Source organism: Bos mutus, chromosome 1, assembly GCF_027580195.1.
Source record: "Bos mutus isolate GX-2022 chromosome 1, NWIPB_WYAK_1.1, whole genome shotgun sequence".
Classification (NCBI taxonomy): domain Eukaryota; kingdom Metazoa; phylum Chordata; class Mammalia; order Artiodactyla; family Bovidae; genus Bos; species Bos mutus.
Genome location: NC_091617.1, coordinates 98,808,385 through 98,826,476, shown reverse-complemented (window position 1 = coordinate 98,826,476; position 18,092 = coordinate 98,808,385). Strand labels below are relative to the sequence as shown.

The 18,092-nt window shown below is 39.0% G+C and overlaps 1 protein-coding gene across 2 annotated transcripts in view; it reads right to left on the bottom strand.

Annotated features, from left to right (window-relative positions):
- WDR49 (WD repeat domain 49) overlaps nt 1-18,092 on the bottom strand; it is a 169,179-nt gene that overhangs the window by 26,695 nt on the left and 124,392 nt on the right. For both annotated transcript variants that reach the window (XM_070373695.1, XM_070373701.1), the window contains 5 exons: nt 17,863-18,050; nt 16,913-17,110; nt 12,990-13,156; nt 2,664-2,752; nt 114-260 (listed from right to left, as the gene is read on the bottom strand). In XM_070373695.1, the coding sequence (XP_070229796.1) occupies nt 114-260; nt 2,664-2,752; nt 12,990-13,156; nt 16,913-17,110; nt 17,863-18,050 (789 nt within the window). The remainder of the gene's footprint in view (nt 1-113; nt 261-2,663; nt 2,753-12,989; nt 13,157-16,912; nt 17,111-17,862; nt 18,051-18,092) is intronic.

Here is an 18,092-nt window from a genome sequence, read left to right as displayed (position 1 = left end):
ACTGCCATCTACAAGGTGAACATGTGTTCCCTTCATGTCTCTCCATTTTGTTTTCTTAACTGGTTGAGTTTCCTGAGGAGAAAGGACGAAGTGTACAGTGGTTGAGGACTTACTTTCAGAAAGTGATGGAAACTCTGGAATTTGGGGACACTGCTCCTCTGGGCCTTCCCTAAAGTATTTCTCAGGGTCTAGAAGAAAAGCTGGTTTATTCACTTCAGGTAGCTCTTTCAACGTTCCAATGCTTAATGACCTAAAACTGCCTTCACAACAGCAAGTTTTAAGGGAGGATGGGAAAAAAAAGTACAATATCATTAATTCCTCAGAAAGAGCTAGCACATTTCCAAGTTAACTTCTTTTTTTAAAAATTTAACCTTCCTGTTACTCAGCTGGTACAGCTGCAGTGATCAGCAAACCCTGTAAACACAGCTGTTCAAGATAAAGCCATGGTCCTTTTATTCAAAGGGACGAAAAGAAACTCAAGACTCCCCACTCATTTATTTTTCATTTTGTATTCTTTTGCGATCTTCCTTTGAAAACGGGTATTCTGCAATTTTGGAAAAAGCCCAGTTTCTCTGCAAGAAAATTGCAGGCTTTGTGAGGTGAAACCTATTTTTCAGTATTTAATTTAACAATATATCTAAAATTTTGAATATGCAGGTACAATTTCATTTTGCTATAATGTAAACCAGGGCTGTGTTACTATATCTATGATTCACACGATGAGATAATGAGAAGGAAGAGTGGAAAGTTTTCTTTTTGCTTCATGGGATAAATGGATAATGGAATGCTTGTGTGCTTAGTCGCTAAGACATGTCTGACTTTTTATGACCCCATGGACCATAGCCCACCAGGCTCCTCTGTCCATGGGATTTTTCAGGCAGGAATAGTGGGCTGGGTATTTCCTTCTCCATTTCCTTCTCCAGGGGATCTCCCCAACCAGGGCTCAAACCCAAACCTCCTGTATCTCCTGCATTGCAGGTGGATTCTTTACCTGCTAAGCCATTGAGGAAGCCCCTAGCAAATGGAATAGAAGTCTACAAAAACTTAATTCAAGTCATGACCCTAGGGACTTCCCTGGCAGGCCAATGGTTAAGACTTCATGCTTCCACTGCAGGGGGCATGGGTTGGATCCCAGGTTGGGGAACTAAGACCCCACATGCCACATGGCTCAGCCAAAAAATAATTAATTAAAAAGATGTGATTCTGTGTGTTCTTGATTGTTAGCTCTAGGGTAAAAACTGTGCTTTTTCATTGTGCTGTCTTGTAACCAGCATCTACTCAGAGACAAGCTATGTCAGTGGTTCTCAAACTATACCAGATATCAGAGTCATCTGCGGGGCTTGTTTAAGCATAAACCACTTGCACCACTCCTGTTTCTAATTTAGTTGGGTGGGGATGCTTAGTTGCTCAGTCATGTCCGACTGTTTGCAATCTGATGGACTGAGCCCGCCAGGCTCCTCTGTCCATAGGATTTTCAAGGCAAAAATATTGGAGTGGGTTGTCATTTCCTTCTCCAGCAGGTGGGCATACGGCCCCAGAATTTACCTTTCTAAGTTTCCAGTGATGCTAATTCTGGTAGACCAGGGAACATACTTTGGGAACCAGTGTATGTCAAACCAAAGGAGAAATATTCACAACCTGTAAAGTATCATTGGTAAATGGCAGACCTTGGACATCTACTCAAACATATTTCATTCCAAAAGTTGTGTTCCAAGGTATAATACTAATAATAATTAATAATATTAGTAATAAAATTGTATTGAGTTTTTATAATATGCCAAGCACTAAAGTGTTTCACATATAATTATTTCATGTAATCTTGGCAAAACCCCTATGGAGCAAATTAGTTTATAAATATGCATTGAATATTAACAAATAATAATGTACCTTTTGACAACAAAAATTTCAACAAAAATGAGCATATTTGCTCTATGGAAGTGCAGCACCCCCTTGGACATAAGTTGACAAAAGATTTGTAATGAGTGAAATATTCTTGTTATATGATGGAGCTTCCAGAATGATTCTCACTACTCTTCTAAATAATACACTTCAGTATGATAACAATTTTTTGTTTTAATTAATTTTTTAAATAATTATCTGGTCTGCCAAAACTAAAAAAAAAAATACACTATTCTGTGTGATTTGGGACTTTCTGAGAAAAAAAAAAACTTTTAGTTTTATTTTTATCTTTTAAATATTTAGGGGGGAAAATTAACATTTCAGTGCCAACTCTATTTTGGAAACTATACTGGGCACTTTCCACATGTTTTCTGGCTTAGACTTTACACTTCCTCCACTTGTTGATTGCGAAGGCTTGGACAAGTCACTTAATATCTCTGAGCCTCTTTGTCTTCCCTTTATTCAATGGAGATCACAAGACCTTATTCAGGTTTATTATGGAATACCAACATTCCTGGTTCAATCTGAGTCAAGAAGATCCCCTGGGGAAGGAAATGGCAACCTACTCCAGTATTCTTACGTGGGAAATCCCATGGACAGAGAAGTCTGGCGAACAGTCCATTGGGGGTTGCAAGGGTCGGTCACAACTTAGCGACTAAACCACCACCATCAATATTCCTGGCACATAGCATAGTTATTTGTTTTCTTCATAACAATCTATAAAATAATAACATAATAAAAATATATCAACAGTGATAACTTACTGCAGGATTTTCGTATAATTCCACCATCGTAAAGGTCATGTGTTTCCATATATTTCACACCTAAGTTTATGACTTCTGAAGGTCTGACACTGGAAGAAAATAATTTATGATGAAATAAAAATCAACCACAAAGGATGAACAGACACTTTCTGGCTGTAAATGTATACCTTTAACAACAACAAAAAAAATCTCTATCCTGTGGACTTAAGTAGTGACATTTGTTTACACTAACCAAGTTACACCTTTGAGTACAAGGCCTAGCCAGGTGATGGTATAAAAGAGGAAGAGTCACAGAGAAGGAGAAGTCAGTTTAAGCAAGGGTCCCGTCCTCAGAAGAAAATGTCAGAGAAATGCACACTATCTTGCCCTATGTGTAAATTATATGGGCTAATTACTGTTATTGATCAAAAGTTCTTTTCTCCATTGTTATGCCTGCATCTTCACTTATGGTATCCAAAATGCAAAAAGAAAAAAATTAACTCAGTATTTTTGAGACTTGTCATATAAAATCTACATGAAAACCTTAGATTAGCTTAAATTTACAGAAAAAGTTTTTATCAATAAAACACAGGAAGGGAAACCATTACATGGTTGTATATAATTCCAGTCAGCAAACAGGAAATGATTTCAAATATATTTAACATTTACTGTCATAGACCTCAGCCTTAACAGCTACAAGCCATGTTGCCAAAAATTATTATTTTCTTGGGAAGTGTCTGGTCAGAAAACATCCCTATTTTCACAAAATTGTTGAGAGTCACAGGGACTGCCCTCTTCCTTCTGCCTCCTTTCCTTGCATTCTTTAACCCTTTGTGATTACTACTCCCCCTTCTAACCTTTATTCCCAATTTTGTTACATTCTGAGCAGCTATAGAACTTTGGGGCCTCTCTGGTGGCTCAAATGGTAAAGAATCTGCCTGCAATGCAGGAGACACACATTTGATTCCTGGATTGGGAAGAGTCCCTGGAGAAAGGAATGGCAACCCACTTCAGTATTCTGATCTGGAGAATTCCATGGACAGAGGAGCCTGGAAGTCTACAGTCCCCAGGGTCACAGAGTTGGACACGACTGAGTGATCAACACTTTCACTTTTTCATAGAACCTTGAGATGTTTCTTATTCTCTCAGCCTCAATTTCTGCTCTGCGTGTGATTCTTACTGTGGTGTTAAAGGAGATAAGAAGGATGAATGCTGAGTGATGTATCTAATAAATAATAGTATTCAATAAATGTTAATTTCCCTCCTTCCTTTTCCTCTGTCCTAGTTGACTATCTCTCAAACTTAAATGAGCTTAAAAGTAAAATTTCCATTGTAGAGTAGTTATAGATTTACAGAAAATTTATAAAGATAGTAGAGAGTTCTGGAACCCCTTCACCCAATTTTCCCTATTGTTAACATCTTATATTGCCATTTGTCACAATTTCAAAATCAATACTGGTACATTATTAGTAGTATTTTATTAGGATTTTCCCAGTTTTTCTAACTGCTCTTTTCCTGTCCCAGGATCCCACATTACATTTAGTTTTCTGACCCCTTAGTCTCCTCTGGTATAAAACAATTTCTCAGATTTTACTTGTTTTAGATGACCTTGACAGGTTTAAGAAACACCTGTCCGTTTTTTTGGTAGAGTCTCCTTCAATTTGGGTTTGTCTGATGCTTTTGGAAAACTCAGCAGTGGCCACAGGACTGGAAAAGGGCAGTTTTCATTCCGATCCCAAAGAAAGGCAATGCCAAAGATTGCTCAAACTACCGCACAATTGCACTCATCTCACATGCTAGTAAAGTAATGCTCAAAATTCTCCAAGCCAGGCTTCAGCAATACATGTACCGTGAACTTCCTGATGTTCAAGCTGGTTTTAGAAAAGGCAGAGGAACCAGAGATCAAATTGCCAACATCTGCTGGATCATGGAAAAAGCAAGAGAGTTCCAGAAAAACATCTATTTCTGCTTTATTGACTATGCCAAAGCCTTTGACTGTGTGGATCACAATAAACTGTGGGAAATTCTGAAAGAGATGGGAATACCAGACCACCTGATCTACCTCTTGAGAAATCTGTATGAAAGTCAGGAAGCAACAGTTCGAACTGGACATGGAACAACAGACTGGTTCCAAATAGGAAAAGGAGTACGTCAAGGCTGTATTTTGTCACCCTGCTTATTTAACTTTATACACAGAGTACATCATGAGAAACGCTGGACTGGAAGAAACACAAGCTGGAATCAAGATTGCTGGGAGAAATATCAATAACCTCAGATATGCAGATGACACCACCCTTATGGCAGAAAGTGAAGTGGAACTAAAAAGCTTCTTGATGAAAGTGAAAGAGGAGAGTGAAAAAGTTGGCTTAAAGCTCAACATTCAGAAAACAAAGATCATGGCATCTGGTCCCATCACTTCATGGGAAATAGATGGGGAAACAGTGTCAGACTTTATTTTTTTGGGCTCCAAAATCACTGCAGATGGTGACTGCAGCCATGAAAGTAAAAGACGCTTACTCCTTGGAAGGAAAGTTATGTCCACCTAGATAGCATATTCAAAAGCAGAGACATTACTTTGCCAACAAAGGTCCATCTAGTCAAGGCTGTGGTTTTTCCTGTGGTCATGTATGGATGTGAGAGTTGGACTGTGAAGAAGGCTGAGCACCAAAGAATTGATGCTTTTGAACTGTGGTGTTGGAGAAGACTCTTGAGAGTCCCTTGGACTGCAAGGAGATTCAACCAGTCCATTCTGAAGGAGATCAGCCCTGGGATTTCTTTGGAAGGAATGATGCTAAAGCTGAAACTCCAGTACTTTAGCCACCTCATGCGAAGAGTTGACTCATTGGAAAAGACTCTGATGCTGGGAGGGATTGGGGGCAGGAGGAGAAGGGGATGACAGAGGAGATGGCTGGATGGCATCACTGACTTGATGGACGTGAATCTGAGTGAACTCCGGGAGTTGGTGATCAACAGGGAGGCCTGGTGAGCTGCAGTTCATGGGGTCGCAAAGAGTCGGACACAACTGAGCGACTGAACTGAACTGAACTGATGCTTTTCTAATGCTTAGATGGGGATTATGAGTTGTTGGAAGAAAGATAAGAGAGGTGAAGTGTTATGTTCATTACCACTTATCAAAGTGAAAGTGAAAGTCGCTCAGTCATGTCAGACTCTTTTTGACCCCATGGACTATTCAGTCCATGGAATTCTCCAGGCCAGAATACTGGAGTGAGCAGCCTTTCCCTTCTCCAAGGGATCTTCCCAACCCAGGGATTGAACCACAGGTCTCCCACATTGCAGGCAGATTCTTTACCAACTAAGCCACGGGGAAGCCCACAATTTATCAAGGGTACCTGCTATTGACCTGACTTACCACTGTTTGATGTAAACTTTATCAACTGGCCAAGGTTGCTTGCCAGGTCTCAGCAAAGTTACTTTTTCCCTAAATGTCTACACAATACTCCCTGAAGGCAGATGAAGAGGAAAGTTAAGTTCTACCTCCTTGACTGGGGGGAGTATCTACATAAATTATTTAGAATTATAACTTTTTTAAAGGAAATCTTTGCCATCCAAAAGACTGAAGGTAGATGGAAATTTTTCCCCAAACCACAAAGGCCAATCTATTGCTTCATTTCCAAAGACATTTGACTCCTGGGAAAACGGTGACTATGAAAATGTACAGGGAACTGGAAAGAGGTGAATACTCCCAAGTTTCCAGTATTCCTGGTGGACAAATACAAAGAAACTAAAGGATGTAATAAACAGTATGCATGTGTGCATGCTCAGTCATGTCTGACTCTTTGCAACCCTATGGATTGTAGCCTGTCAGGGCTATAAGCTCCTCTGTCCATGGAATTCTCCAGGCAAGAATATTGGAATGGGTTTCCATTTCCTCCTCCAGGGGATCTTCGTGACCCAGGGTTTGAACTAACCTCACCTGCATTGGTAGGCAAATTCTTTACCACTATGCCACCCCAGAAGCGAAATAAATAAAATGTGTGCATGTGCTAAGTCTCTTCAGTCGTGTTCAACTCTTTGCAACTCTATGGACTGTAACCTGCCAGGCTTATCTATCCATGGGTTTCTCCAGGCAAGAATACTGGAGTGGGTTGCCATTTCCTTCTCCAGGGGATCGTCCTGAACGAGGAATTGAACCCACATCTCTTGGATCTCCTGCATTGGCTGGGGTGGGCTGGGGCGGGGTGTTGGTTCTTTATCACTAGCTTGGGGGTTCTCTACCTGGGAAGCTAATAAAGAGCATAGAGTTTAAAACTTTTGCAAAAATGTCTTATGGGGTGATGCAAGATGGGGGCCTACTATGGACTCTGGCATCCTCGCCATCAATTCTCTGAGAAGGGAAGACCATATTTCCCATCTCTCAGTGCTGGATGTACAAGGGAGGAATGATGACTGTCAAGTTCCCAAGTGCCCTATTGGGCATTAAAGGAAGTGAAGGTGCCTAGAGGAGTTGCTTACCCATAGCAGATGCTTAACAAAACGTTTGATCACTTGACTCAGAGACCAACAAAATTTCAATACTGCCACATGTTGATTGTTGCACAGGCAGAATAGAGCAGCAGCAAAGCGTATTGACTCTGGAGCCTGCTTTGGGGTCCCTGGCTCACCTCTTATGGGTTGTGTAAGTCACTTAACTTTTTTCTGTCTTGCTTTCCTAGTCATGAAATGGAGATTACAACTGTGGATACCACCAAGGATTATCAGTTGAGTTCTGTTCAGTTAGTTGCTCAGTCATGTCCGACTCTTTGCAACCCCATGGACTGCAGCACACCAGGCTTCCCTCTGCATCACCAACTCCCAGAGCTTGCTCAAACTCATGTCCATAGAGTCGGTGATGCCATCTAACCATATCATCCTCTTGTGTCCTCTTCTCCTCCTGCCTTCAATCTTTCCCAGCATCAGGGTCTTTTCCAATGAGTCAGCTCTTAGCATCAGGTGGCCAAAGTATTGGAGCTTCAGCTTCAGCATCAGTACTCCCAATGAATATTCAGGGTTGATTTCCTTTAGGATTGACTGGTTGGATCTCCTTGCAGTCCAAGAGACTCTCAAGAGTCTTCTCCAACACCACAGTTCAAAAACATCAATTCTTCAGAGCTCAGTTTTCTTTAGGCTCCAGCTCTCATGCCCATACATGACCAAGGATTATAGTGACAATTAAATGAGCTAAATCATAAAAACCTTAGAACAATGCCTAGAATATGGTAAGAGCTCAGTAAGTATTGACTACTATCACTTTAGGACAGAATAATACAATATTTACCACTCAAATTAGGTGTTCCAATATTCCCAAAAGCCAATTCTGGGGCTTCTCCAATGACTCACCAGTAAAGAACCTGCCTGCCAATGCAGAAGATGAGAATTTGATACCTGGATGGGGAACATACCTTGGAGGAGGGCATGGCAACCCACTCTGGTATTCTTGCATGGAAAATCTCATGGACAGAAGAGTCTGGTGGGCTACAGTCCATAAAGTCACACAGAGTCATACACTAAGCACATGTGTATGCAGTCAGTTCTAATATTCTTTTTTTTAATCTTATATTAAAATTTTTTATATTTACAATTACTCCCATTTTCTCACATAAGCTCTACTGGCAGAATAATTAGAAAATCAACATCATATAAATAATACTAAACATAAATTCCCTTCTAATAATAATATGGACTCTAGAACCTAATCATCTCATATGTTTAAAATCAGTAAGTGTGCCTTCTGTTTTATACAAATTTACTGAGAAATTAATGGAAATTTACATTTCATTTCTCAACTAATTCTTTTACCCTGGCTTCTAATAAATAATCCTTTCACCATAAATATTTTTTTAATGGTAGCCAAAGAAAAATGTGTCAGATCATAGCAGACGGAGTGCTCTGGAGCACTCCAAAGACAGAGTGCTCTTTGTTGCCCTAGCATAAGAATAAAGATGGATTAGAGTGTGTTCAGATGGATAGGTCTGACTTACCATTAGAGTCATTCTATAATGAAGAGTGGTTCAATAACAGAGAAGGCTATCTGTACGATGGTGAGTGTAGCCTATGGGATTTATTCAAGATACGGCTGGAATATGCTTCTCTTACGGCTGGATTGGGAATTAGTCTACCAGACATCAGATACCTCTTTCAAGTTTGTTACTGAATTATTAAAGATTAACAAACATGTGAAAATGTTTATTCTCACAAATAATTTAAAAGTCCAACTTAAAACACTGACAGTCTATCAGAGCAACAATTTTAAGACAATGACAACATGCAGTGTTCGTTCAGACACAGTCATTTCCCTTTCCTGCTGGTGGTAGAGCCCACACATCACTGGGACAGCAATTTAGCAAGACTCAGAGACCTTTAAAACTTTGACTCAACATCTCCGTTTCAAATAATTTATTCTAATGATGAATGTGGTCAGGTATTTCAACACGTGTGCATGAAGGCATTTAAAGAAATGTTCCCAGTTAAAACTTGTAAACAGTTTAAATATTTAAAAGAAGAGAATGTTTAGAAAGCTACATGATAATTCCTAAGGAGTTGTCATGAATATTGACATCTGGGGACACTCATATTAAATAACATGGAAATGTACTACCTGTATGTTTTTTAGGTTGTAAAACAGGTTACAAACTATGTGTACTACATCCTCACTTTTATAAAATGCATATTTGTTTAGCTGCATTAGCATGCTCGGAACAAGACCTGAAGAGTGAAATGCCTAAGTGTTAGTGGTGGTTTTGCTGTTAATGATTTCTTTTCATCTTTTTCGTCTTGCTTATTTGTATGTCCAATTTTTCTCCTAATGTACATGTATTATTTTCATAATAAAGAAACATTCTAAGGTTATATTGCCTAAATTATTCATTTTATCTGTAATTTATCTAGATTAGAATACTTTTGTGTGAGTCCAGAAACCAAATATTGCCATACATTAAGAAAAATGCATGTACACTGTGGTTTTCTTTCTCTATTTTATCTTTTTAGTCATTTTATTTTTTTCCCATTTTCTGATGGTAATATGACGTTTGTAGAAACTACAGAAGGGAAAAATCTATTTCTTTGGGTCAATTGTTAACTAAGCATTAGAACTTCCTATTCTCTGTTAAACTCCATATTCATCTTCATTCATCTCCTCAGGTTTAAATTGAAGATGACATTTTACCACCTACCTTCTTCTGACACATTATATCATAAAATATCTTAAGTCTATGGAAACCTGATGTTTATGTATAAGACAGAACATAATAAATGCAAAGATTTTATCCTGGAAAGAGACTCTTAGGAGTTAAGGTGAGAACATGGCTTTACATGATTTAATTTTTTCCTTCATTATTCCTGCTTCTTCTATTTCCTATTGGCTTTTTCTTTTTGTATCTCTTTCTTATTCTTCCTCCCTCTCCATTTAAACATTTCCCCACCTGCATACATTCACCAAATGTGCTTTTCCCCTTTTAGTCTCTCTAAATTCTTTCATGTATTTACTTTTCATTCATACTTTTGCATATAGATGAGAACTGGCATGATTTCTCCTTGGATTTCCTGATCTGATTAGGAATAGGGCACATTCTTCAGAGTAATATTTTCTTAGGTAAAAGGTAATCTATAATCTCTTCAATACTGGATGAAGAGCACAAAAGATACTTTACATATAACAGCTGTATTGCATTTTTAGGTTTTCTCCATAGGATTCATGAACATATTTCTGGGAGAAGTCAGGGCTGTACCTGCCAAGTCAATTCTAAGGATATGTTTTTAATTTTTTTCTTCCAATTAGTTCAAAAATTTCAAAATTACATTATTCTGTACTATCTCTTTACTACAAATTTTTAAAATTATTCCAACTACCCATTTGAATTAAAGGCAGAAATTTTAAAAATCACAGATATTTTGGGGTATATTGTCACTTGAAAAGATGCAGTAAACAGGGATAACTTCGATTTTTACTGCCAGAAACCTCTCCCAAGGCCCACAGAAATATATAACAAAGGTAAGAAGATCACTCTGCTGTAGTCTTATCTAATCTAGCAGATGCAAAGCTCTAGTTTTAAGAGAAATCTGTGAATTTAAGTATCTACACATCAGCACTAATTTTCAGAAGACAAGTGTCATGGGACAACAGGAAAGGAAATAAGATGAGACAGAAGTCCAAAAAGAAGTAAAGAGTTTAAAAGGCCAATTTTGAACTCTAAGGAAAGGTTGATTAAAATTAAATGACTGAGATTGTCATAAGGAATGGGAAATTAGTATTTGGCTGAAATAAATAAGAATCTGTGGACATTTGGATTCACTCTTCTGGAAGTGTCACAGAAAGAGAAATAATGATCAATCGGTGTTATCCTGGGGTAACTTTATTTCCTGATTAAGTTGGGCGGCTGGGTGGGGGCATTTTACCATACCCCAAGTTTTCCATTCTCAGCGTTCTATTCTTGTACAGGATCAGTCATGCTATATTTCTAAACTGAAAGATTCTTCTGCCTGAAAGCAAAATGCCACTTGACATTTTAGCAAGCCATAATTCATGGAAATGGAAGAACAAATACCAAAGGGTAATTTAGTGTAACAGGATGTTTAAAAGGGAATTTTTTTTTCCTCTACCTCCTTATCAACAGAGGTCCAAAAAGTCTGAAAGCAAAATAATTAATTAATTAGGAGGTAGACAGCATTCCCACATTTCAAACTGAGGTGCTAGATCAATTCCTTGTGCTTGCTCCCTTTGTCAAGAAGGTGGCTCCAAAACTGATCTTGTGATGCTCAGATCAACCACCACTCTAGGACAAAAAGACTAAGGATGCAGAAATTCTGAGAGAGATTTGCACTGGAGAGAGTCACAGGTAAGGACTGAGTCCCACCCTCATGGAAGAGGAAGGACTCTTCCTGTCAGTTTTAGCTTCCATTCACATAAGCCACGCAAAAAGCTAAACATATGCTGCCCAGGATAACCCTTAGAGGGACACAGTGAACCAGTGAATTAATATCTGAAAAAGTCTACTATGACTGAAACTGCCCCAGCGAGCAGGAGGAGAAGGAGTGACTGTCGAGTAGCTGGGGTGGCAAGGATGTGTGGGTTTCCTATTGGCCAAGCAGAAGTTAACCCAAGGGAAGTTATGCAAGAGGCAAGGCTGCCAGTGTGAGGAGACTGGAACAGAAAAACCCCAACTGGCGGGTCTGAGCCCCAAGAGTTTAGTCAAAGAGTGCATTAATTTAGAAAAGTGCAAGGCAGAGGTCTCTGGGTAGTGTCATCAGAGAATGCTCAACTTTACCCTCTAAATGTAAACTATGGACTTTAGTTAATAATAAAGTATCAATATTGGTTCATGGATTGCAACAAATGTACCACACTAACATTAGACACTGTATGGGCTGAGGGCAGAGTACGTATGAACTCTCTACTTTCTATGCAATTTTTCTATAGAGCTTAAAAAAGTAATATAGGCATATGGTAATAGAAATGCCAACTGTATCAAAGAAAATACAATGAATAAAATTGTTTTCTAAAAAAAATGTTTAATACAAAAGATGAAATTACAAGACCATGAGTTATGAAGAATATAGAAAACAAACAAACCAAAAAAAAAAATTAAAACTGCCTGGCGTTAGAGAGTTAGAGGAATGTAAGAATGGGATCCATCTGAGTGGCAGAAGAGATGAAATGGCTGAACAACAGGAAGGAAAGACTAGAAGTCAAAGAATGAGAGTAATGTTCAATATTCAAAGTTAAGCTCTTTGAACTTCTGTCACATAAACCTCTGTGAATGCAGGCATGCTCAGTCATGTCCAGCTTTTTGTGAATCTATAGACTGTAGCCTGCTAGGCTCCTGTGTCCATGGGATTCTCTAGACAAGCATACTGGACTGGGTTGCCATTTTCTACTCCAGGGATCTTCCCGACCTAGGGATTGAACCTTCGTCTCCTGCAGCTCTTGCGTTGAAAGCCAGATTCTTTACCACTGAAACACCTGGGAAGCCCACAAATCTCTGTGTGCCTTACCAAAACCAGAAGTAAAATCTGACATACATTCTAAGAGAGGTAGCTAGCTAGACAGACACGTACATACACACATACACACATATATTGCTTTTGAAGAAAAGGGTTAATTTCCAAAATTAGGTTGATGATGGAATAGACACAGAAGACTAGAAGACAGGATAGAAATCAATCATTACAAAGAGACAAGAAGTAAGAATCAGATATCAGCCTGAGAATATAAGCTCTCCCCCTGCCACACACACACACACATCTACCAATGATCACAATGTGAGCGAAATCTTGAGGTAGTTATTAGACATTCCACAGAGCATAGAAGGAACTGGGGGCCAATTTTACCCTTTACAGGTAAGATGTACTAACCTGTATGTTTTCTTATCAAGTAGCGAATGTTTTGATGGGTCTAAACATGATTCCTCCTTAGAAAATAAACGAATTTCCTTTATGCTTTTCTCTTGAATCTTATTTCCCATTAAATTAGTGTCTCTTTTAGGAACAGAAGAACAGTTTTCAAGTTGCCAATGCTTTTCCTAAAAAAAAAAAAAAGAGAGAGAGAGATTTATTTTTATAAACTGTACTTTCCTTGAACATTTGGGCTTCCCACTTGGAGCTAATGGTAAAGAACCTGCCTACTAATACAGGAGACATAAGAGATGCAGGTTTGATCCCTGGGTCAGAAAGATCCTCTGGAGGAAGTCATAGCAACCACTCATCTTCTTGCCTAGAGAATCCCATGGACAGAGGAGACTGGTGGACTAAAGTCTATGGGGTAGCAAAGACTGGGACAGGAGTGAAGTGACTAAATGTGCTAGATTCTTTATTGAAATCCTCAGGACATCAAAAATGAAGGAGATATGGCTCTTGTTCTCAAGGAGCTTATAGTCTTAAAAGGGAGATGGACCATACACATGTAAGTTTAATAACATTAGGAAGGGATGCATCATAAGAAGCAAACAGAAATTTTCTGAAGTTATAATTTGTCTTCTACCAGTTCACACTGCATCCACAGGAATGCCTCAGGGAACACAGCCTGTATGATGAGAGAACATTAGGGATCCCCAGCATATCTCACCTGCAACTGATCAACCTTTGTCAGAAGGATTTACAGAGCAGAATGCCTCCAGGGCCCAGGAATATAGTGTCAATGAATGATCAGGTCTCATATAGGATGATAAATAGTAAATTAAATTCAGCCTCAGTATTCATAAACAAAAGGGAAAGAAAGATGGGACTACACTGACTTAGAGTAAGCCCATTTTCCATTAAGGGAGCCATAGCAACTCTCAGGGAATGACATATGTTCTTTTCCAAGAGAAGTAAGAAATACGGATCTTATATGAAAACTCATGTTCAAACATGGGAAACTTAAATTTTAAACACTGGGTAAATAAGCTCAATCAAAGTCACTGAGTATCAGAAGCATCAGCTGAGGAGCAGGCACCAGAACACAAGTTCTGTAGAGCACAACAGTGGTCAGTGCTGTGATGGACACTGAAGAAGCACACGAACCATCTCACTTCTTTTTATACCACAATCGTCTGACAGTTTCCTGGGATAAATGTATCTCCACAGATAAACATCCCCACTCCATCTCTCCAACTCTAGAAATAGACATAGCGCGCTACTTACGTTTAAAAATCTGACTTGAAAACCAACCTCAGATGAATAGCCATGTTGTAAAACTGATTCACAGTTGTTAAGGGAAAAAAAAACTTCTTTTATGAAATATCCTGAACCACAATTACATGAAATTTTGAATACGTTAATCAAATTGAATGCAATCAGAAGATGAAGCCTTAATGAAGGAAATTAAAATACATGATTGCCTTTCCTTTTGTTTTTATAACTACTAGACCAAAATTAATTCAACTAAAAGACAAATGCAACATTCAAATATAGATCAAAGGTCACTATGCTATACAAATCAAGGTGGATCAGGAAAAAATTGTTCTGACCCTAGTCGTATTTACACATGGAGTCTCTTCTTCTCTAAGTATTTCCATCTGCCTACCGTATCTTTGTGTGAAATCATGCCTCTGCTCAAACCATGAGAAGAACATTCACTGTTGCTTTTTTCCAGTTATCTACTAATTTCCTTTTTCTCCTTCCCCTCCTTTTTATGTCCCTCCCCTCCCACTGCCTCCTCTGGCCCTTGAAACTAGCAGCACCATATCCAAGAGCTTAATAAAAGTGAGCTCTCAAAAAAAAAAAAAAAATTAAAGCTCAGGCAGAAGGGACTAGAAAAGCCAGCTGTCCTCTGCTTTGCCAGCCTTTACTTTCTAAAACTACCCAGGCTCTAGTGGCTCTTTTCCTATCTTGAACAGAAGGGATAAAACCAAACTATTTTCACGGAGGCTTTTTGAGGCTAAAGTCCTTCGAAATACAAAAGACTTTACAAAACAACTAAGGAAAACGACCAAAGGCATACAAATGAACAGTTTTACTAGCATATATTTCTTAATCCTAAAATTTCCACAAAGATTGTGCTTTCTGGACACAGTTTTTGTGGCACCCATACCTAGAACAGTCCTATTTCTTGCTTTAGCATCATGTAAGGTCCATGGGGTCCAGAGAGTCAGAAAAAACTGAGCATCTAACACACACACACACACACACACACAAAAGGTACTTATACTCCAGACACCACCTGCCAGATGACTCTTTGTTTCTTTGCACCTCCTTTTACCAGAGCCCGTGTGGCATGGCCTTGTAGCAATGTCAGGATTGCAGTAACTTCTAGAGCTGCCAGACAGCTTTTTAACTCCTTTCATGTTCAGAATGCCAGCCATACCCCACGCTGTCTCTCTCACCAGAACTGCCCACTCACCCATTTGCGTTCCCACTCACACACTCTTTTTGCTAAGAAAAGTCTAGCACTTGCCTTATTTACAGAGCAGAAAAGGCTATACAGCTCTTGGCTGTCACGTGGCAACTCCCACATTTCCCAGCCAATCCACCCACCAATTTACCATCATTTTCTGATTTACCACCACCCTCCATGTCTTCAGGGGCTGTACAGAACTGGGGCAGCACAGCTTCACATCCTCAAGCTGACTCCACAAAAGGAACAACAGACTTTGTCTCCCAGCATGAAGGGAACCGCCATACTCAGGGCATGAGAGCGGCATCCAAGGCTGCTGACTAGGACTAAGTCAACCAGCCAGACAGAAGCTGAAGTTCCAGGGTGAGCTCATACCACCATGTCTGAACAGTACTGGTTGAAATACAACAAACTGCTACATTGTCCCCCAAACAAAAGGGACTAGGAACCGAGTACCCGTGAAAACAAACAGAAAAAAGAAATGTGAGACAATAAATATTTTCTTTCTTCCAAGACCTCTGGTTCCATTTTTTGGTAGGCTCATATAAATCAGAGCTTAGTTTCACGGGAGGAAGAAATTAAAAACATGAGCTGTGAAATGACAGCTTGAATTCAAAGCCAAACTATACCACTTATTAGTGTCTGTGACCTCAGCAATTGATTTAAACTCTCTGTGCCTCTGTTTCCTCATATGTAAAATGGGAGCAATGAGCATTCCTCCCGAGGACAGGCAGTTACAAAGATTACATGAAATAATTCACGTAGGGCTTCCACGTGGCAGTAGTGGTAGAGCACCCGCCTGCCAATGCAGGAGACGTAAGAGATGAGGGCTCAATCCCTGGGTCAAGAAGATCCCCTGGAGCAGGGCAGGACAACCCACTCCAGTATTTTTGCCTGGAGAATTTCACGGACAGAGGAGACTGGCGGGCTACAGTCCATGGAGTCACAAAGAGTCAGACACAACTGAAGCAACACAGCACGCCCTTAGAGACCTTAGAACAGGAAAAACTCAGAAAACATTAATGAATGCAATTTTGGCAGGAATAAATCAGACAATGAACACAAAAGATTTGTTTTTTTATTTCTGTATTTGATCACTGCCTGATTATTATCGGACTGTCACAGTCATCTATTTTATAATAATGCAGTACAATTATCCACACTGTATTTCTACTGAATTTTGAAACTGAAGAGATCCACTTATTTTGGAGGAGAAATTTTGCTCAGAAATCTTTACATATTTTAAGCTGCTTAGGTCCCCCATCTTTCCATGTCTCCAGTGTCCTCTACTTGATGGAACTGCCATGGTTAATAAGGGATGCCTGGAGCTATAGTTGCAGAAATGGAAGTCAGTTCTTTCATGACTAATGAACTTTACTAGATGATGGGATTCAAATGGAAACCAAGCCAAGTTCATACTAAATGTCAAGTAAATATTAGAATAGTAAAGAAGCAATATTTCTACCTGACCAAAGATCTGGACAGGAACACCACAGACATCAGTCGCACAAATGCTGCAGTCTGCAGAGGCAGAGAGAACCAGCGAGCGGCCGCCCGCCTCACACATCTCTAAGGAGCTTATCCAGTCTTCGTGAGGCCGGACGGATCTTATCAGAGCTGGGGCCTGTGTGAGTTTGTTCTTGCTGGAATTAAGACAGTACTCCTGAATGAAAAGACATGCCAGAATTCTAAAATGTCCAAATATGAAATGACTACAGTGATATACCACTTTTTAAAAAAAAGTCTGATACAGAAATTGAACAAAGGTGCATTTGGGAATAGCAATCTGTGATACAAATGCAAAAGAGCTCATGATAAGAGAGGTTAGAAAAATGGTATTCACATTCAAGAAAATGTTTCTAACTGATTTGACTAACTTGAGAAGTAGACAGAAAGGAAGGACGGGGAATGGAAGGATGGAAAAATATAAGCAGTAAAGTCAGCTATTAGATAAAGTGGATGAACTTTATCACGTATAGGTAGTCACATATTATACAATTTTACAGTATTATTAGAAAAATGAGCAGGTAATCAGTGACACAAAAAATCCCAAATTCAGATGACAACAATGTTAGATAAAAGGCCAGTACACTACTTAGATCATGTTTACTATCTCATTTAAAATGAGGCGTATCTTAACTATTTATTCTCAAACAATGCTGTAGAACCGTACTAACAATACTGCATTCCTAAATTGGGAGACTGACCTGACTATATTAATAGAGGATTTTCAATATTGAGAAAAATCTGTTTTTCTCCATAAATTAAAGAAGTCTCTGATCAATACATAAGTTTTCTTTAGACTACTAAATGTTTCTTCCTTTATCTAGAAACAGACAAGACCTGATTCATAATTATCTGAAACAAAAGACAATCAAAAATTATAATGATAATGTGAAAATTTTTTCAACATACCTCTATATTCCAGATTTTTAACCAGCCCTCCAGATCTCCTGTGGCGAGGTATCGATTTGATTTATCAGTAGACATAATAATAGAACCAACTCCACTATGAGCCAAAAATTCAGCCAAAAGTTGCTTCTTAAATGTATCCCAGAATCTTACATACCCAGATCCTCCACATGATACCAGGTTGGCTCCCCCTAATATATGAGAACACCTAATTAGGAAACTACAAACACAAG